The 18324-nt window shown below is 31.9% G+C and overlaps 1 protein-coding gene across 1 annotated transcript; it reads right to left on the minus strand.

Moving 5' to 3' along the window:
• Window positions 1–15287: 15287 nt before the first annotated feature.
• Window positions 15288–17025, minus strand: LOC129291390 (protein BIG GRAIN 1-like B). Its single transcript, XM_054928697.1, has 2 exons — window positions 16297–17025; window positions 15288–16206 (listed from the first exon to the last, which is right to left on the minus strand). Exons 1-2 carry the CDS (start codon window positions 16370–16372, stop codon window positions 15383–15385), a joined length of 900 nt encoding a protein of 299 aa, XP_054784672.1. The 5' UTR covers window positions 16373–17025; the 3' UTR covers window positions 15288–15382.
• Between the last annotated feature and the right edge of the window lie 1299 nt (window positions 17026–18324).

The following is an 18324-nucleotide window of genomic DNA, read 5'->3' on the forward strand; positions in this document are numbered from 1 at the left end:
AATAAAATGGGCATTGTCAGTTTATATTTAAGAGGATATTCCAATCTGAAAACGAAACCATTAATGTCACCAGCTAAAATAGGTCCCTGGTCCGACAAGATATTAATTGATTGTGGGAGAGAAAGGTCCAATGTAAGGTTTTGTCTCAATCAGGGAAATCTGGATTCTCTCAAGTATTACCTTTTAAAAGGCTGAAAAAATTAACCTGCAGGCTTCTTTAATTAGTTCTTTATCCCAGTTCTCTCAAGACCCCTATTATTTGAAAAAAAAAAAAAAAAAATGTTAATTTTGCGTCAGTGTGCGTAGGATGGATTTGGGGTGTCGTCCTCTCTAATGCCCCTTCTAGTACTTAAAATCTAAATCCTCCATTTAGAACAATTAGATAAAATTTCTCTGATCGTTAGCTAAAAGAAAAGGTTGATATTTTGGACATCAGAAGGGTCAACACATAGCAAACACCACAATTTTTTTTGGCAGCATTTGAATTGGTGAATTTAAATTTTAAATTTGAAATGTTACATTTTAAATATATTTTATTTGAGTAGTTTAAAAAAAATTGAAATGGAGGAAATATATGAGTTGAGATTCAAAACAAAAATGATAAATTGAGAATAAAACATTTATTTATGTTTTTTAATCAATAAAAGATGAAAATGAGAACAAGAGAGAGATATAACTAAAAATGCAATATTTGAAATAATTAAAATTTCAAATAACTTGACTTTAAAAAAATTTTAAAATTATAAATAAATTATAATAAAAAATAGATTTAAATTTGTTTTGAATCTAAATTCATAAATTTTTATATATTTAAATAATAAGTTTGAACTAAGTACAAATCCAAATTGTCGTTAATTCAAACCTATCATTAGGCTCTTTGCATTAGCCAATAGCCAACCCTAGCGGAAAGCGTTTTGTGGGGGCCCTATTATAAATGCTTTGTACATTGGCTCGACTCTATATATCACAAATACTTAATGTTACTAGATTACACCAAATGATGACATAATTAATTATTTTTGCTTTTATATGTATATATATATATATATATATATATATGTATATGTTATAGTACAGACTACAGTTGTGTGATTGATTTCAAGCATGAATATATGGAAACTGTTAATTACAAGCAAATTGCTTTTAGAACCAAAGTAGAAACTTTTTATCTGTCAATCCGTGTCATAGATATAATAGGGGACATTTAATTAGGTGAGATGATGATTATCAATTGTAATGACAAATCAATCTAGCTAGGGTTTACCCCATTTTCAAAATGCCCTATACACTAGATTCTGCTTTTGGCATATTTATAATTTTGATTAGCCACCACAATCATGGATTCCTCTCCCAAACCTTGATTCCAATATTTTAATTATAAACTAAGTAATATAATTTTGGATTACAGTACTTTTTTTCTGTTAATTATTTTTTCGCGCTTCTTCTTCGTTCAAATTGATCTTTCTTGAAACAAATAAAATTATATCTGATTTTCTTGTTTGGAGGCTCAATATATATACTATAGACCTATACAGTATCCCTGTTGCGTGTATATATTTACATACATGAGATTTCCGATGGAACAGACTTAATAACTCATCAGTTTTGGAGCTCAAGTCAACTTCATGAAACTCATTTTCAATGCATAGTAAGATATTCACAGTGTCGTGCTGATGACCTAGCTAGCTAGCTAGTAACCTTTTTGTGACATTTTCGCGAGTGTTATATAGCTACTGAAATATATAGGTCAGGTCATTCTCATTCAGCCATTTGGTTCTGCAATTGACTTTTGTTGATTTTTTAGTTTTACATCGCTATTTCATGTCTGCAAACCCTAGCTTTAATCATCACTATTACGTATCCATAAATTTGCCACTAGCTAGCATCATGTATGTCAACTTCATAAATCTCTGTTGAATACAAACATAGATACATATATATATATATAATAATAAAATCTCTTTGATCCTTACACTTTATTTATATTTTATTATAAGTATCTTTACTTTTTTTTTCAATAGTTTAAATTCCTATAATTTTATTTTTGATATTTTAGATCCTAAATGAATAAAATAAACAAAGTGTAAGAATTTAAATGAACATAAAACACTAAAAAATAAAATATAGGGATCTAAAATAAAAAAAATAAAAAAACTTATGATAAAATATGAGTAAAATGCATGATTAAAATATATGTTTTTCCTATATAGATATTGTGTGGTAAATATGCTCTCTTGGGAGGCTCTAGTGGCATAAATTACTCCACTGTGTTCATGTGCTGCAACCCATTACTTTCAACAGTACTCTTTCACTGTGAAATCTTCTCTTGCACTATAGTGTACAATACTTTCATGACAGTTAAATTTGCATTTTCACAACAGTATGTAGTAGAAATGATTGTAATAATAATAGATAATTTTTACGGTGGGTTGAAATAGAACTGTAGTGAAAATTAAGAAATTTTGACGTATTTCTTATAATTAAAACAAAGTTTGACCAATTTTCTCTAAGACAACCCATGGCCAGAAAAAAAAAAGCCAATAAGACATCCCAATCAAGTTATATATCCTACTATCATACGCCCAAGTATTAGACGGAAGAAAAGCAAATAACCAAACATTAAAGTATATATCTAGCAAGAGTATAGTTAATAAAAGAGTGATCCAATCAACGAGCATGTCCAAAGGTCTAAAGTTCGACCTTGGGAAATGAAGTTATGTTAAATACTTGTTGGGGGATATTTTTGCCCTTACAATCTGATCTGGCTTGATCTAAATTAATTGAGGGTCTTAAAGATTGTACTCTAAATACCATGGTATTAAAAACTGGACCGGACTGACCGGGTCAACCCGAAAACCGGTGAAACGGTCCTTTGTCCGATCTGGGTTTGCTCTTAACCCGGTGAGGGAGTGAACCGGTGTAACCCGGTCAACTCGGGTTTAACCCGGTATAACCCGGATAACCCGGTGAGTTGACTGGGTTAACCGGGTTAATATTTTTTCAGACTTTCACCCCAAAACGACGTCGTTTTTGATTTTTTTTTCATTTTTAATTTTTCAGAGCTCTGAGTTCGGAAAAAAATAACAAAAAAAAGTAAAATTGAAGTCAAAAAATGAAAAATTAGAGATAGAGCATGCTAAGTCCAAAAATATAGTATTTTTTATTGTTAGACTTTTGAGTGGTTGGATTTGGTTGAATGTTTTTATAATTAATATCTTTTTATTTAAATTGTATTATTTTAATCACGATCGGTTTGCCACCGTTCAACCCCTGGTTCAACCCTGATTGAATCACTAACCCGTGACCCAATGCCATGATCGATTTAATGACCGGTCCGGTTTTACGTACCTTGCTAAATACCAAATGCAAATGTATATGCAACAATAAAAAATGACAAAAGAGTGATCAAATTGGTAAAGATCAATGTAATCAACTCATATTCTACAAAAAGTGTAGGTTTGATTAATCTTCCTACTAATAACACAATCTTGTTAACCGATAATTTGTAGGTATATTTATGTATACACTGTTTGAAAGATAACGTTTTGACATTTTGTAACCGCATAATATAAGTTATAGAGCAAACTCAAGGTATATATACCGTGTCTCAATGATTGTTCACTGTGGGATATTTTTTTTTCCCCCTCTAAGAAATCTAAAACGGAAAGGCCGTGTGTGTTTGCGCTAAGCACCATGTGAAACCCATTTAGTTAGTTTTAATAACGTACCATGTAACAAAATCATGAATTTTAATTATTTTTATGTTGTCAAAATGTGAATGGACTTAAATAATCTTAGAAGGTAAATTTTAATAACTAATATATGATAGAGAGGATCACATCCAATAAGTCCTTGAGAAAATTATTCGCAAACAAGGATTAAAAGCAAATCTTATTAAAAAATAAATAAATTATGTTTCATTTTAATAAAAATTCATTCTGTATTAGTCCTTACTCTCTTTATTTCTACATATAAGAGAAAAAAATTATATTACGCAATTTTAAAAAGTTGGTTAACAATAATAATTATATCTAAAAAAAAAAAAATTAAACTAAAATGTCTTATGTTCATCAACATAAACATACATTAATTATTTTTTGATAATGTAAATTATGAGGGGCGATTTAAAAATATGTAATAAATATTTATTAAAATATGTAATTTTACTTATATAAAAAAATAAAAAATAATAATTTTTTTTATAAATAGAAACGAAATAGTATTTGTGAATAATTTTTTTAGGGATATTTAAATGTGATTCTCCTTATATAATAAAGTGAAATGAACTACACAGTTAAATACGTTCGGTGTTCATCTGCTTCGATTCTTGTTTTTGAACCATTCCTCACAATTACATTTATATGACCTCTTTCAGCAAGATGTATTAAAAAGAAAAATATTTGAAAAAAACAAAAAAGATGAAGTGGATGGATGCACGATGTGGTTGAAAGGCACAGTTCATATCCCAATTAATATATGACCACGAACTTTCGTATAGCAGCCCCGTGCGTGGAAAAGTGACAGAAAAAACTGATGGAGGCAATAATTATAGTCCATTGGTTTCCAAAGGGAACACGTTATTATTATAATAAATATGAACTGAGTCCATATATATCTGACAAAAATGATTGCTTTTTTGCCAGCTCCCCAATAATCGAACCGGAACCACTGAAACCACCATTAATTACACACACACTCTGATGATACAGATTCTGTGAGCTTCAAGCTTTTCAGCAAAGTTCGAGAGAGACTTTCTGATGTCTCAAGTACGTACACTTAACTCCTCAATAATTTCCTGTAAGCAGTTAGATCATATGGATACAGATCACAGATATGTAACTGTTTTCTTGCTTCATTGTCTCATCATTAGAGCCACCACATAATATATATATATATATATATATATAATTATTCTTCTCAAATTTTTTATATTAAAAGCTACTGGTAAGGTACAATTAATTATTAAGTGATTAAGTTATATTAAAAAAAAACGTTTAGGAAGCAATGCATGGGCTGGTGGTTGAGATCGTACCAAAATGAGTTCTCCGTTACTATTCTTTGTTTATAATTATGCTTTGGTTATGCCACTTGATTAGGATTTAAAACAAGCTTATACACCCTTATTTTTTTCCCTCGCAGAGTGGGATTTATTATTATAGTCTAATAATATCGGTCAGGGTTAGCATGAGATAAAATTGACTTAAAATTACATTATCATTTTTCATCTTAAAAATAATCAATATCTAGTAAATTTCATGATATTAAAAATTGGGTTAACTCGACCGGTTCAATTAGTAAACTATTGAACGAGTATCTTTGATTTATTCAATAAAACACTAAGATTATGACTGATTCAATTATAATTTGACTTTAGTTTTGACTATTAACTATTAAACTAGTATTTTTAACATATTACTGTCTTTAAAAATACTCAAATCATGCTCTAAAAATTCATATACCAATAGTTATGACACTTGGCTATTTTGAGAATCAGCATGTATAGAGATCAATAATTAGATAACTTCATACATGATTTGGATAACGAAAGATTGAAACTCTAGGCATAACGCATTTAATAATTGTCTCCGTGCAGTGAAGAAGTTTTCTGGGAGAAATCAATGGCATTCTTTTGGGTTTCCCTAGGGTTTGTACGTGAAAGATATATAGTTAAATCTCAAGCCTAGCTAATACACCAATTTGTGAGTTGTGACAGATCAATGAAAAGCAAAAGGCAAAAAAATTAAGTCTCTCTTATGAGATATATCCATCAAGCAGCTATCTTTCTGCAGCTTTAAGTTTTGAAATCAATGAACTTTCATAGATAGTTGAACCTGATGAATTGCACACCCCACTTCTGTAAGAACAGGGGGAAAAAAAAAGAAGGTAAAGCAGATCAGAATCTCTTTTCTCTTCCACAGGTTTTGTCTTTCCAAAGAGAAAACAAAAGTTTCCCAGGCTAACCACTAACTGTTTCAAGACAAACAATCATCTCGGGATCCCCAGAATTAAATTCTCTTCAATTTCTTTTTTGTCAAATTTATTATTTGTTTCCTTTTTCCATTTCTCACACAGACATTGAATCCAGAATCTCTTTATTTGCTTTTTTATCGTTTTCTTTCTCTAAAGCTGCCTTCTCGACACATATCTTCAAAAACCCTACCACCAGTCAACCGCCACTTTGATCTCCCTACCACTAACATACCCTTCCCAAATTCCAAAACGAAATAATTTATAAGTAATTAAGTACAAACATCACAATTTAAATTTTCTACACCCTAATTATATATATAGATATTCATGTATTAATCCAAGCAAAATGCATGCTACGTTATTCAGGAGAGCATATTACACGTCGGAAAAGGATCCTCTTTAACACTCTAGGTATCTGGAGGACGTTCAGATGATGCATATAAGAAGGTTGAACATATACTATACATGTTTCGGAGAATGATCTTAAAATAAGGAATAATTAAAATAAGTTGCAAATATAAATTAAAATATTTATAAATTTAAGAGTTTCCATTATATATATATATATATATATATATAACATTTGAATTCTGAAAGTAACTTCCCATTTATATTGAGTTTTCTATTTGATTTATAATTGCCTGAATCAATATTTACAGCTTATTTTAAAAAAAAATTGTCATTAATTTCCTATTTTATGACTTTTATTATCATTCTCCCCGCATGTTTTGATTCAAAACTTGGCATATGAGATTCACGAGTCTCTCTAAACACACACCAAATCTTTAACTCAACTCCATCCAGTAATGTATGACTTCTTTCTTTATATTGACTTGCACTTCACTCCCACCAACTAGAGAAATCGTTTTCTCTACATTCATCAATCTCTCTTATTTGTGTACATCTTTTTGACCAGATTATAGAGAGTCAATTATATCTGTGTGTGTGTGAATGTAAAGACTTCAAAGTAAACCCTGGAAAACACGGAACGTGACAAGTGATATACAAGCAAGCGGTGGAACATGAGTGGTGGGATTCTTTTGCTAGGCAGTAGGGGGGCAACGTTATTCAAACACAAGGTCCCCTCCACTACACCACACACACATCATCCTATATATCCCACTTTCAAAAATAATACATGAATAATACCAATATATATTGTGAATCAGATTGTAATAAACATATCAAACATTAGAAACCATAAGTTTATAAATAGATAACACATGAAACACTACTTTGTACACACGTATATAGCTATATAAAACAAAATCACAGCTGATGATAAATTGATTTATGTATGTGTGTTTAGGGGGGGGGGTGTCGTGTGATATATAGTACTCTGATGACATACAGGAAATCTCAAGGGGATTACTAAAGGACAGAGCACACGTGCATCCGTGACAGTTCTGGGACACGTAGGACCATCTAATCACGTGCAGCTGCGAAGCAAAAATGCAAACAAGTTCAAGAGAAAAGAAAGAAGACACGGTAACGTTTATGGCAAAAGGAATATTTTTGTATATACTGATACTGCTGTCAACTTAGGAACATATATAGCAGCAAAGGGGGAAAAAAGGAACAGTTACACAAAGGAACAACATATATATGACCTAGCAACAAATTCTTACGTTGGTAATTACTAATAATTAAGGTTAACTTCATATGTGTGTGGGTGATTACATATCATGTATTTATACATGATCTGTCGTTGTCTCATTTAATTAAGATGGTGTCCAGATGGACCATAAAGGATAATGTTAGAAAGATCAATTTAATTTTTGATTTTTTAATTAATTTATAAATTTTATTTTTAAAGTCTGACCTGGAACGAACAACTTTTGATTTTTTTTTAGAGTACATCTTTCTAGTCATAAATTAAGAATGCCTCAATCAAATATTCAATTATTAAGATTATATATGAGAGGTGCAACTAACTTTACATGTCATTAAATTCATCCAAAAGTCCATCATATCTGTTAATGAAACTGCTTGTAGACTCATTATTAATTAGTAAATATTCTAAACCACTTGACTGTTCTACGAAAATAAATTGATCTATTCGTGTTAGTTTAAACGCCACAAGTTAACGTACGTACGTGTCCTTGTCTCTTATTATTTCATGGTAAGGATTAAGATCTAATTAATTAAAAAGGGGAAAAATCTTCCAGCTTTTCTTCCTTCTATGTATAAATTGTAAAGATTAAGGGCATGATAAAACTTTTAGTATATATGAAAGATAGTATACATAGTTGAAGAAAACGAAATAAGCATGCATAAAAGAACAATATTGATCAGTCCATATATATATATATATATATATAATATGAGCTATAATAATTAAACTCATGTGATCAACCAGTAGTTCTCAATTATTTAATTTCCCCCAATATAAATTGAAGTGTGTGGCAATTATTAAGGACATTATCAAAAGAGAAAATTACATTTAACGACTCCAACATAACAACTTTTATCATGTAAAGAATTTTTTAAACTGCATAATAACTCTCAAAGATCAAAAGGTATCATCATATTTAATTTCAAGTATATATTTATCTAACTAAAAAGGTTATTAAACCCTAAACCTAATAAACTTGTTTTAAGATGTTCAAATGTGAGTAGACTTAAATTGATGTGAAAATCTCACATCGGATAAAATTAAACTTAATAACTAATATATAAAAAAAGAATCCATGAACTTGATCATTGGGCTTTATTTTGAGTTAGTTAAGGTGTGATATTTTTTTATTACTCTTTGTCCATTTGTCTTCTCCCTCATTTCCAGTAGGAGCTCCTCATTCTTAATTAACAAGTATTAGAACTTAGTTTTGCCAGGGACCTAGAAGCTCATATTGCACACGTTTGAGTCTTAAGATAGAACTAGACCTAAATATATACTCCCTCCAGTCCTATTTATAAGTCATTTCTATCAATCTCATCAATACCAATATAATAAAAGTACAAGGAATAAAAATAAGTAAAATTCCAAACATGTTTCTATATAACAAATCTAAAAAGTAATATTCTATTATCTTTTCTCTCTCATGAAGGGTAATTTTGGAAATGCCTCTCAAATATCACCTAAAAAGACACACCATGACTTATAAATAGGATCAAATAGACCTTCTAAAATGGGACTTATAAATGAAACCGGAGGGAGTATATATATATATATAACAAGAAGTCGATATTTGGAGTGTCTTTGATGTTTGCACTCAGGTTTTCAGGAGAGAGAAGGAGTTTAGACAGATATGATTGAGAAACACACAAGAACCTTACGGAAGCTCCTTAAATGATTCTCACCTATTTTTGGATGGCACAGGGAACTTTCTTACACAATTTAAAAAGAATTATTATGGAAAGTCCCTTTGGGCAAACTCTGATTGCTTTAAAATCCTCAACCCTTTGACACTTCAACCCACGGATTTTTAAACGTAATGACATGAACTCATACACATGTATTATCGATTGGATTCTTCTTTTGGCTAAATATAAAATAAAGAGAAATGACCCCTTAACTTGAGCTTTGAAATTTATTATTTTTTTATTAAGTAATTATTAAAACTTGATGATTGTTTCAAAATGTTTGAAGCAACGCAGTATTTGACAAGTCTAAGTTGTCGAAGGTAATTTTCCAGCATAGAACAAAATCTGGAAGTGATGACAAAAGTGTCACTAGCTCAGATAATCAAGTATGAATAGAGTGTGCTGATGAATTATAATACAACAATCATAGAACGTAAGGGTTAATGACGCTGACCCAATATGCATCCTTGTGTTGAGACAAGGGCCAAGCCGATGATCGAGCCACTTGTGGTCGGAGTCGAGCCATGAGGAACCAGGGCTGGCCCCTCAGGTTGCGTGGCCACATATATATATATGAACCAGTCAGGTCGTCTTGGCAAGTGATATAAGAACCAGTGGTTTGTGCACGGTGGGTGAGTGACATGAATCGGCAAGAGGATGCTAATTTGTTTGCTGATTCAAACCCTACCTGGTGATAGATACAAACTTCTGTTCCTTAATGAATTTTGCGTTTGGAATTAATGAATGAGGACAAATCATTACACTGTACACACTTTTATCAAATCATACGAAAAGGAGATTCCAATTCCAAGACGTGTTATATATGTGAGTGTCCCAGCCACCATATATGACTAGTGGTAGATATTAATTAAGTTAATTAATATATAAATTAAAAAAACAGTGGCTAGGATAAATTGATTATTATATTTGGTCCATGAAGGATTACTTATTTTTAATTTAATTAGTATTTCATTATAATTTTGTTTCCAATCATTTTCATCTCCCTCGGTCCATATTAATTAAATTTATAGGTCTAATTAACTTTATTTGTAATATATTCTCCAAAACAAAAAATAAAAGTAAAAATAAAAACATAACCTAATTCCCATTACCATGGAGTCTGTATTGCTTGGTCGAGCTTTTTTCATGGTAATGATCATTACAATGGCAATCTGGATTGCACGTTTTTTTGGCAATCCCTATGAACGAGGATTACCATCCTTTCCTTGACAGGTTTTGGATGTCTTTTTTGCCCCAAACTTCGAATGTGAAAAGACACAAAATACCCCCAAATCATATCCAATCCCTCCTTTCTCATCTTCCCTCCCATCGCTTCCATCCAATGTTCTAAAAATTAGAGCGAATAATGAACCGAAAATATCAATGGATCATGAGTTTTATGGTTTAATTGATAGTTGAACTAATAACATAATAATTAAATAAAAAAATATTTATATATACATACATATATATATATATATATATATTAAAAAATAGGTTAAAGCAGTTCAACTGCTTCAAGTCCAAATTTTTGCTCCAAGTCTTTAATAACCAACTGGGTCAACTATCAAAATGGGCCAAATAGTTAAACCAGACTGTTTTCTTCTTTGAATGACAATCTGATCATCCAAGTTGATCCAAATTTGAAAATAGTACTTCTACCTCTTCCCTGTCACTTCCCTTGAATTTGAGGACATGATTTTTCAACTAGTCAAAGACTTGTATCATGAATTTGAAATTTCTCTAGAGTATGGAATCTCATTAGAATGATGATTAGGGTTTAGTAGGAAGAAAGGAAAAGTCAAGAGGAAGGATGAGTAGGTGGTCTCACACCCACCATCCCTTGAATATGAATCATCATCATCATCATCATCGTAGTTGTCAACTTTCCCCACTTCACCAACTGTATAAATATATTTCACACCTCACACAACACTTAGTCTCTTTTAAGTTTTATCAATATATATGGTGTTTGCTATTTATCAAACCAAATAATTCTGATTAGACTACACCACAAATTAGTTACCTTTTAATCCAATATTTATTTCCCTCCTGCATGCATGGCACGCACTTCCTCTTTCGCCAATCCACAAGCCTTTTAATTGCATCATTTGTATTTATTGATAATATTAATTAGTAACATAAATTTAGTATAAATGAAGGCATTCTCATGACTACAATTAAGTTGTGTGTTACTGGCATTCAATCAACTCAAATTAATAGAAATTTCATATTACGATAATAAATGGCATTAAATTAAATGAATGGTCTCAATTTTCAATGATTTCAATTGATGTATCGATATAAGATTTATAAAAAAAAACTGTGTTAAATCACAAATTACAATATGATTATTTATCTAAATTTTAAATTCCTTCTTGAACCGAGGATGCTTCCCATTGCTCTAAAGGCATTTAATTTAGGCCTGGACCAATTATAAACCCATAAATAATTGAATTACGTACAATACAGGGGCGACACATATATACATATATTTTATGAGAATATTAGAACTAAAATTAAAATTGTTAAATATTAAGGGCCCATTTGGTTCATAGAAATGATTTTAAAAGAAATGAAAATAAAAATGAAAATGAATATGAAATTATGGACATAGATATAGAGAAGGGGATGGGGATGGACTTCATTTATTTTTTATTTAGTATTGATATATATGATATGATAAGCCTAAAATACCCTCATCGAAAAAACTTGCCCTAACCCAGTATCACCTTCAACCTCGGTCAAAAGTTGCAGCCACCATCGTAAATAAAGCATCAAAACCAGATCCCATCAAGCAAAATGATATTAAATCAAAGCCACAAAACAATGTGTTCAAGGGAAGAGGTCGAACTGTGGGAACTGAAAGGAAACAAAATCAAAACCTGAGGAAAGGTCGAACTGTCGAACATCTCTGTCTAGAAAAAAGAGGCAAAAGGTACCAGAAACAATGAAGATGAGTTGGGAAGAAGACGAAGGTGATGGCTATGGAGAAGACTAAGTGGGAAGAAGACGACGACGACGGATCAACCAACTTCAACTAGAGATTTGCAAACCGTCGCCAATGCACTCGCCGTCGCCGTACTCATTGTCACCATCCTCGCCTTTGTCATTGCCGTCATCCTCTCTTTGCCTCACTGTCGTCCACGCTGCTTTATCTACCGTTTCACCATTAGCATTTGCCAACGGTAACATTGGTCCTGTAACATGTGGAAATGGATTTCCATGCTCTACCTTTGTGGAAATTCCATGTGGAAATCCAATTCAGCCAAATTTTGTCCAACCAATCATGTAAAATTTTGAATCCCATTTCCAATCATTTACATTATATATATATATAGGCATGTAATAAAGTAAAATGATTTTTTTGGGCACTTGGCCGGTTGCCCTCTTTATACCTACAATGTAGGTGCATTTTAAGGCCACACTAATTCAAATCTTTCAAAACTCAAACTCAACATATCTAGTAAAATATATTGATATAATTTTTTTAAAAAAATATAATATTAAATCATTACATTTTATTTGAGTTTTGATTTTAAAACTTAAACTCAACATATCTAGTAAAATATATCGGTACAATTTTTTTAAAAAAAATATATAATTTTAAAATATAAATAAAGTGTAGGAACGCTCAAAATTATATTTTTTTCGTTAAACTATGTTGTCAGGGTCAGCATGACCTATATGTTAAAGTTTATATATACAACCGTTCATCCCCAACCACATTAAAGCCTTTATAATCACAGGGCATCCCACAAAAGGTCCCCGACATTGCCACACCCTAATATGTAGGCATCGCGGTCCTAAACTACTTTATGAACATAGGCTAGCCTTTTCTTTTCCTACAGTCCAAGTTAGATTATGCATTTTTAACTTTTAGTAATTCCCCCTTCTGCCCTTCTGGTAGCTAACAATATTCAATTCCATGATCATATCACACTGTTATGATTCAGTGGTCCTCCAAAAACTCTGCTAAATTTTGTTCATTCATTCATTGCTAAATTTAATCACCCTTTTCAATATTACCTTCAGTAATTTTGACTTTCAATGAATGATTAAAAAAAGGAGAAAAAATCATAGGTAGTAATTATTTAATTAATTCCTTAAAAAAACCTAGAGGACAAAGAACATTTGACCAGGAAAAAAAAAGGTAAAGCAAATTTTGAACTGTTTTTTTTTTTCTTTCTTTTTTGTCTGTTTTTTCTCCAGTTTCTATTGTCAGATCCAAGAAAATGAGAATGAGAATCCCAATGAAGTATGGATTTCTTTCTCTGAATTCGCCCAATGTGCATTCTACAGCCGTAAAACAAATAGTGGATATGGATTGCTAGAAGAGACTTTTTACCAAAATTTATTTGAAGGGTTGAAACTTTCGCAAAAGGTTAAAAATAATTCTGATCCAACAGCACGACACATATGGGAGGAAGAAGACGAAATTCAGATTTAAAGCAATTTCATTGGACAGCATAAGAGAGACAGAAACAATAGAAAGTCGAAGGTCTGCTGAATGCTCATAGGCAAAACAAACAAGACCAAACAAAAGACTTAAAAAAGATATGTGAACGTACGTTGAAGATAAGATCGATCATAAGGAATTTTCAGCAATTTCAACTCTAAATCTTCAAATGCATCTCAAACATTGAATAACTTCTTAAAATTCTACTGTCACACAGACAAATTAAACATAACAAACTTGAAGAAAATAAAATAAAAATTTAAAGAGAAGAAAATAAACTATGAATATATGTAATACTGGATATCTTTTAGGTCAGTGTATCTAAATTATGGTAGTAATACTTTTTATCATTTGATATTTGACGGATTAAAATTAATTGATGGTACTTAATATTAAATAATTTCATAGGAAAAGGCCAGGAAATTTAATTTTGAAGATGTCAAGTGTAGATGGAAGCCAACCAAACTTGACATGAAGGGTTTAAGAGTATCAAAGAAGAGATCTTTGTGTCCACATATTTGGAGACCATGTCTTACATCTCTACTCTTTTTCCCATCAAACCCATCATTTGACCTCTTTTTTCTATCTCTAAAGATAATGCCTTTATTGAAAATTATCCCAACATTTCATTTGTCACTTGTTAATTTTTGCCTACACAAATTAAGTCATATAAGGCATGGATATTTTAATTTAATAAAATTAACAAAGAGGTGCTCTAAGTCCCGTATACAAATTGTTTCAGCCTGTGTACGTGTATGTAAAATTTTAGCCGGGGTTAGTTTTATATATATATATATATATATATTCTTTGTATCAAAATGAATAAGATTATTCATTTATATCTCAGAAAAAAAATAGCCGTTAATTGCTCCCAAATAGCTTAGTATTAATATTGTTTATTTTTTTCAAATCATGTATACGCGAAATTTATTTTTTGTTCTTAAAATTTTTGTTTATTTTTATAACCAAAAGCACTGAGAAACTTTGAATAATTAATTAGAAAAGTAAAAATAAAAAATTCTCCAATATATTAACGTGCACACACACACACAAACATATAAGCCACTTTTTGACTATTGCTCCCTAGCAAATGTGGTGCATGAAGATAGTGTTAATTTCAAGCAAAAAGAGGTCCCCACACAATATATACTTACAAGTGTGTGAGACTGTGTGTGGGGAGAGGGGGAGAGGAGGAGAGAGAGAAAAGCAGAAAGCTTTTCTTTCACTGCCATGGCATGTCATGAATCAGTGTAGAAATTGTTCCTTTGAATTCATTTTCATCTACTTCACCCTCCCACTCCTCATTTTAATTCTATATATTAATTTTCCTCATCTTTCGCTACTTATCTTCGACTTCTTACCCTTATAATGATAATGATTAAACCAAATCTCTTATTAAAAGATTGTAAATTTGATCATATTCACACATAAACATCAAATAGAAGAAAGCATTAATTTTGGTCGAGCCATATTAGATGAGATTGTCTTAGTTTGAAATCTACTGAATCTGAATGGAAGATATATATCAAGGAAAAATAAAAAGAAGAGCCAACAATACCAAAAGAGAGATCTTATTATGATCAGAACTGTAAAGCCCCCACACGATTAACATTCTAATTAGAGAGTTAATATATATTCTAGTTTTCAAAATTACATAATGAAGCCGTTGGCAATGGCTCGATTAGTATCGAAATGAGTGGTTTCGTACACTGGCAATTCCTCTCTATACCTTCGAATCCCAATAGAGGACAGATTATCCAATTCAAAAAGATCAGAACTTGAACAACTAACTCCATCATCGTCCTCTTCTTCGTCGTCGTCTCCAGCCCCATACTTCATGTCAAATTCCTGTTCTTTCTTCTTCATGATCTTCGTCTTCAATAATAACTCTCTCGCAAACTCTTCCACTCTTCGACTCTCCTTCATCACATGGAACCTTAGCTCCTCATTATTGTGATTTCTCTTCTTCTCTTGATCATCTTCTCGCAGAATGTTCTTTTGCCCGCATGGCCTGCAATCTTCATCCACTATCACACTAACAGGGCAAAACCTCACTGATCTCTTAGTCCCAGATCTGGATGATGGGGTTTTGCTCAAGCATGACCTCGAGAACGAAGAAGCCGAAGAACAAGTCGAAGGTTGTGGTACCTTGGGTTCGTGAGAATTCGACACGGTCGATGATTTTGTCTTTTTTGTATTCCCACTCGAATTGAAGAGAGAATGGAGAAAGCTGGCGAGTCTCGCACCTGGAGAGATGGGTTGCTTCGCTTTCTTCAAGTCGCCATACAAGATCTTCAAAGCTTTGGACTTTGCTTTCCCGGAACTGTTTTTCTCGCTATTCGGCTTCTGGGTTTGATCAGAATGGGTCCTGAAGTTGTTAGGAACTTCAGAGCTTGAACTTTGAGGCCGAACCGATGAAGAAATACTGGTTCGAATCGGCTTCGGTTTCTGCATTTTGTACCAGGACTCTGACTCTGAAGAAGAAAAACCATAACCAGAACTGGAGTCAGAGGAGCTGGAGTCGAGAACATGGAGAAGGAATTTGAATTATAGTTGCTTCGTACTCTTCTTCGATCGAACTCCGTCAAAGAATTCCGACGAAATTGGGTGGTTTCTTAGTTTCTCCGACATCGGCGTCATCGAAGAAGTTCTTGAGGCTGTTGGTGGTGACGTTGCTGCTCTGTTTCTGCTTCCTCATCACGCTCTTGTCTCTGTAAAACACGAGGTGGTCTTGTTGCTTCTCCTCTGCTTCAATGGATCTGTAAATTGAGTCGAGAAGAGTGGAAGAGAAAGATGGGTTTTCTCTGTTGTGCCGTTTATGACGATCCCATTTCTCCATTGGTGATCTTGTTTCTTTTTAGAGAAGAAGAAGCCAAAGCGATGAAAGTGAAGGAGTGAGGAAAGAGAAGCAGCAGAGAAACAGGGGACTGTGAAATGGAGGCTATCAATTACTTGGCCTTTCTTGTCTGCTTCAAATAGTACTGATGCAAAAGGGATTTAATGGGGTTGGAGTACTCTGTGAGAATCATGAAACAAAGAAGAGGAGAGAGAGAAAGAGAGACTAAAGGGAGAGATAGGTACGAATGATTATGCAAAAGAAGAATGGCATGGCCATTTTTGCCCGAGCAAGGTCAAGGAGTGTGTTAAAGCGCTCTGGTGTGAAGGAAATAAGAAGAAAGGATGGAGACATGGGGGTAGTGTTGCTGAGTGCTTGATGGTTTTAGAGAGAGAAAGTAATCAAAGCCAAATTCCACGCCTAAGGAAGGAGAAGAACGAGAGAGAGAGAGGGGGAGAGAGAGAGAGAGTTTTTTGAGAGTCTCTGCTTTCGGACGCTCTTATAAGGAAAGGGTTTGAGTTTGAGGCTTGAGAATTTAGACAGAGCAATTCAACATCTCTTGCCCTTGCTTTTTTTTTTTTTTTAATTACCCTTAAATTCTTTATCTTTCATAGTTTGATTACAGATTAAATTAGAAGGATTTATATTCAATTTTGTAGTTTTGACTATTTTAGTATTATTTGCTGACTTTATGATTAAAAGTTGTTTCTACTTTGGGTTTTATTTATTTATTTTAAAATAAAAAGTATTAATTTTGAAGTATTTAAGTTTAATAGAAATAGCCTGACAAACTTAAAAAAATTCAAGGAAAGAGGAAGGAAGCTTGTTGAGAGAGAGGGAGAGAAAGAGGGAGCCAGGTTGTCAATGGCATGAAGTGGGATAAATGTTGAGTTGAATAGAATTATCGGTACTTTAATTATGATTCAAAATTTCACCTTCTTGAGGATTGATCTTCTTTTCTTTCTTCTAAATTTTGCCTTCATTCAGATGAAGTGACATTAGATCCTTGCTTTCTCTTTACAAGCAAAGAATGGAAATTTATTGGTGTGCGTAGGACCATGCAAAGCAGAGAGATATTGATCTTCACACCACACACATCCTATTTATTTTCTGGGTCCAATATGTTCTCCTTTCCTTTTCTTTCTCACTTGCTTATGTTTTCCTGTAAAATTTACATGCATAATTCACACTCACTTAATAACAATTTATATATAATAACAACAAAAAATTCTATCCATATCTGAATGTAAGGACTTAATTAAATGTCAATTTATAAGAGTTTAATTAGCTGTAACATATGTGATGAATTCCTTAGGTATTGTATGACATATAAAAATTATAATTTTTATTTCAAGCACAGAGAGATGAAATCAAATTAATTAAATTACCTTCATGATGAAATGGTATTTATCTTCACAGAATGTTTAGAGCACGTAGGATTGAGGACCAAGAAGAATGAAAAGAAAATAAAATATATTTCTCTTGTTTAAAAATATAAAATATTTTTTAAAAGGTTGAATGTTCGAAAATAAAAGGTATTTTTAATATTTTAAAGTGTAATTAATTTGATTTTTTCTAAAAGTACCCTAATAAGTACTTTATATTTATTTAAAAATAAAATATCTCATTACATAAAGGTAAATATAAAAAGATAGTGTTAGTTGGAAGATAATTAATTATTTTATTAAAATAAAATTTAATTAAAAATACTTTATATTTATTAACTGAAGGAATATTTGTCTTAAGTTTATATAAA

Source organism: Prosopis cineraria, unplaced genomic scaffold, assembly GCF_029017545.1.
Source record: "Prosopis cineraria cultivar Desert tree isolate PC_DT_omini unplaced genomic scaffold, ASM2901754v1 PC13, whole genome shotgun sequence".
In the NCBI taxonomy this organism is placed as follows: Eukaryota; Viridiplantae; Streptophyta; class Magnoliopsida; order Fabales; family Fabaceae; genus Prosopis; species Prosopis cineraria.

Coding starts and splice junctions, on each gene's coding strand:
- LOC129291390 (XM_054928697.1), bottom strand. CDS start 16,372: ATGACGCCGATGTCGGAGAAACTAAGAAACCACCCAATTTCGTCGGAA. Junction 16,207..16,296: donor CGGAGTTCGATCGAAGAAGA/GTACGAAGCAAC, acceptor TTTCTTCTTCAG/AGTCAGAGTCCTGGTACAAA.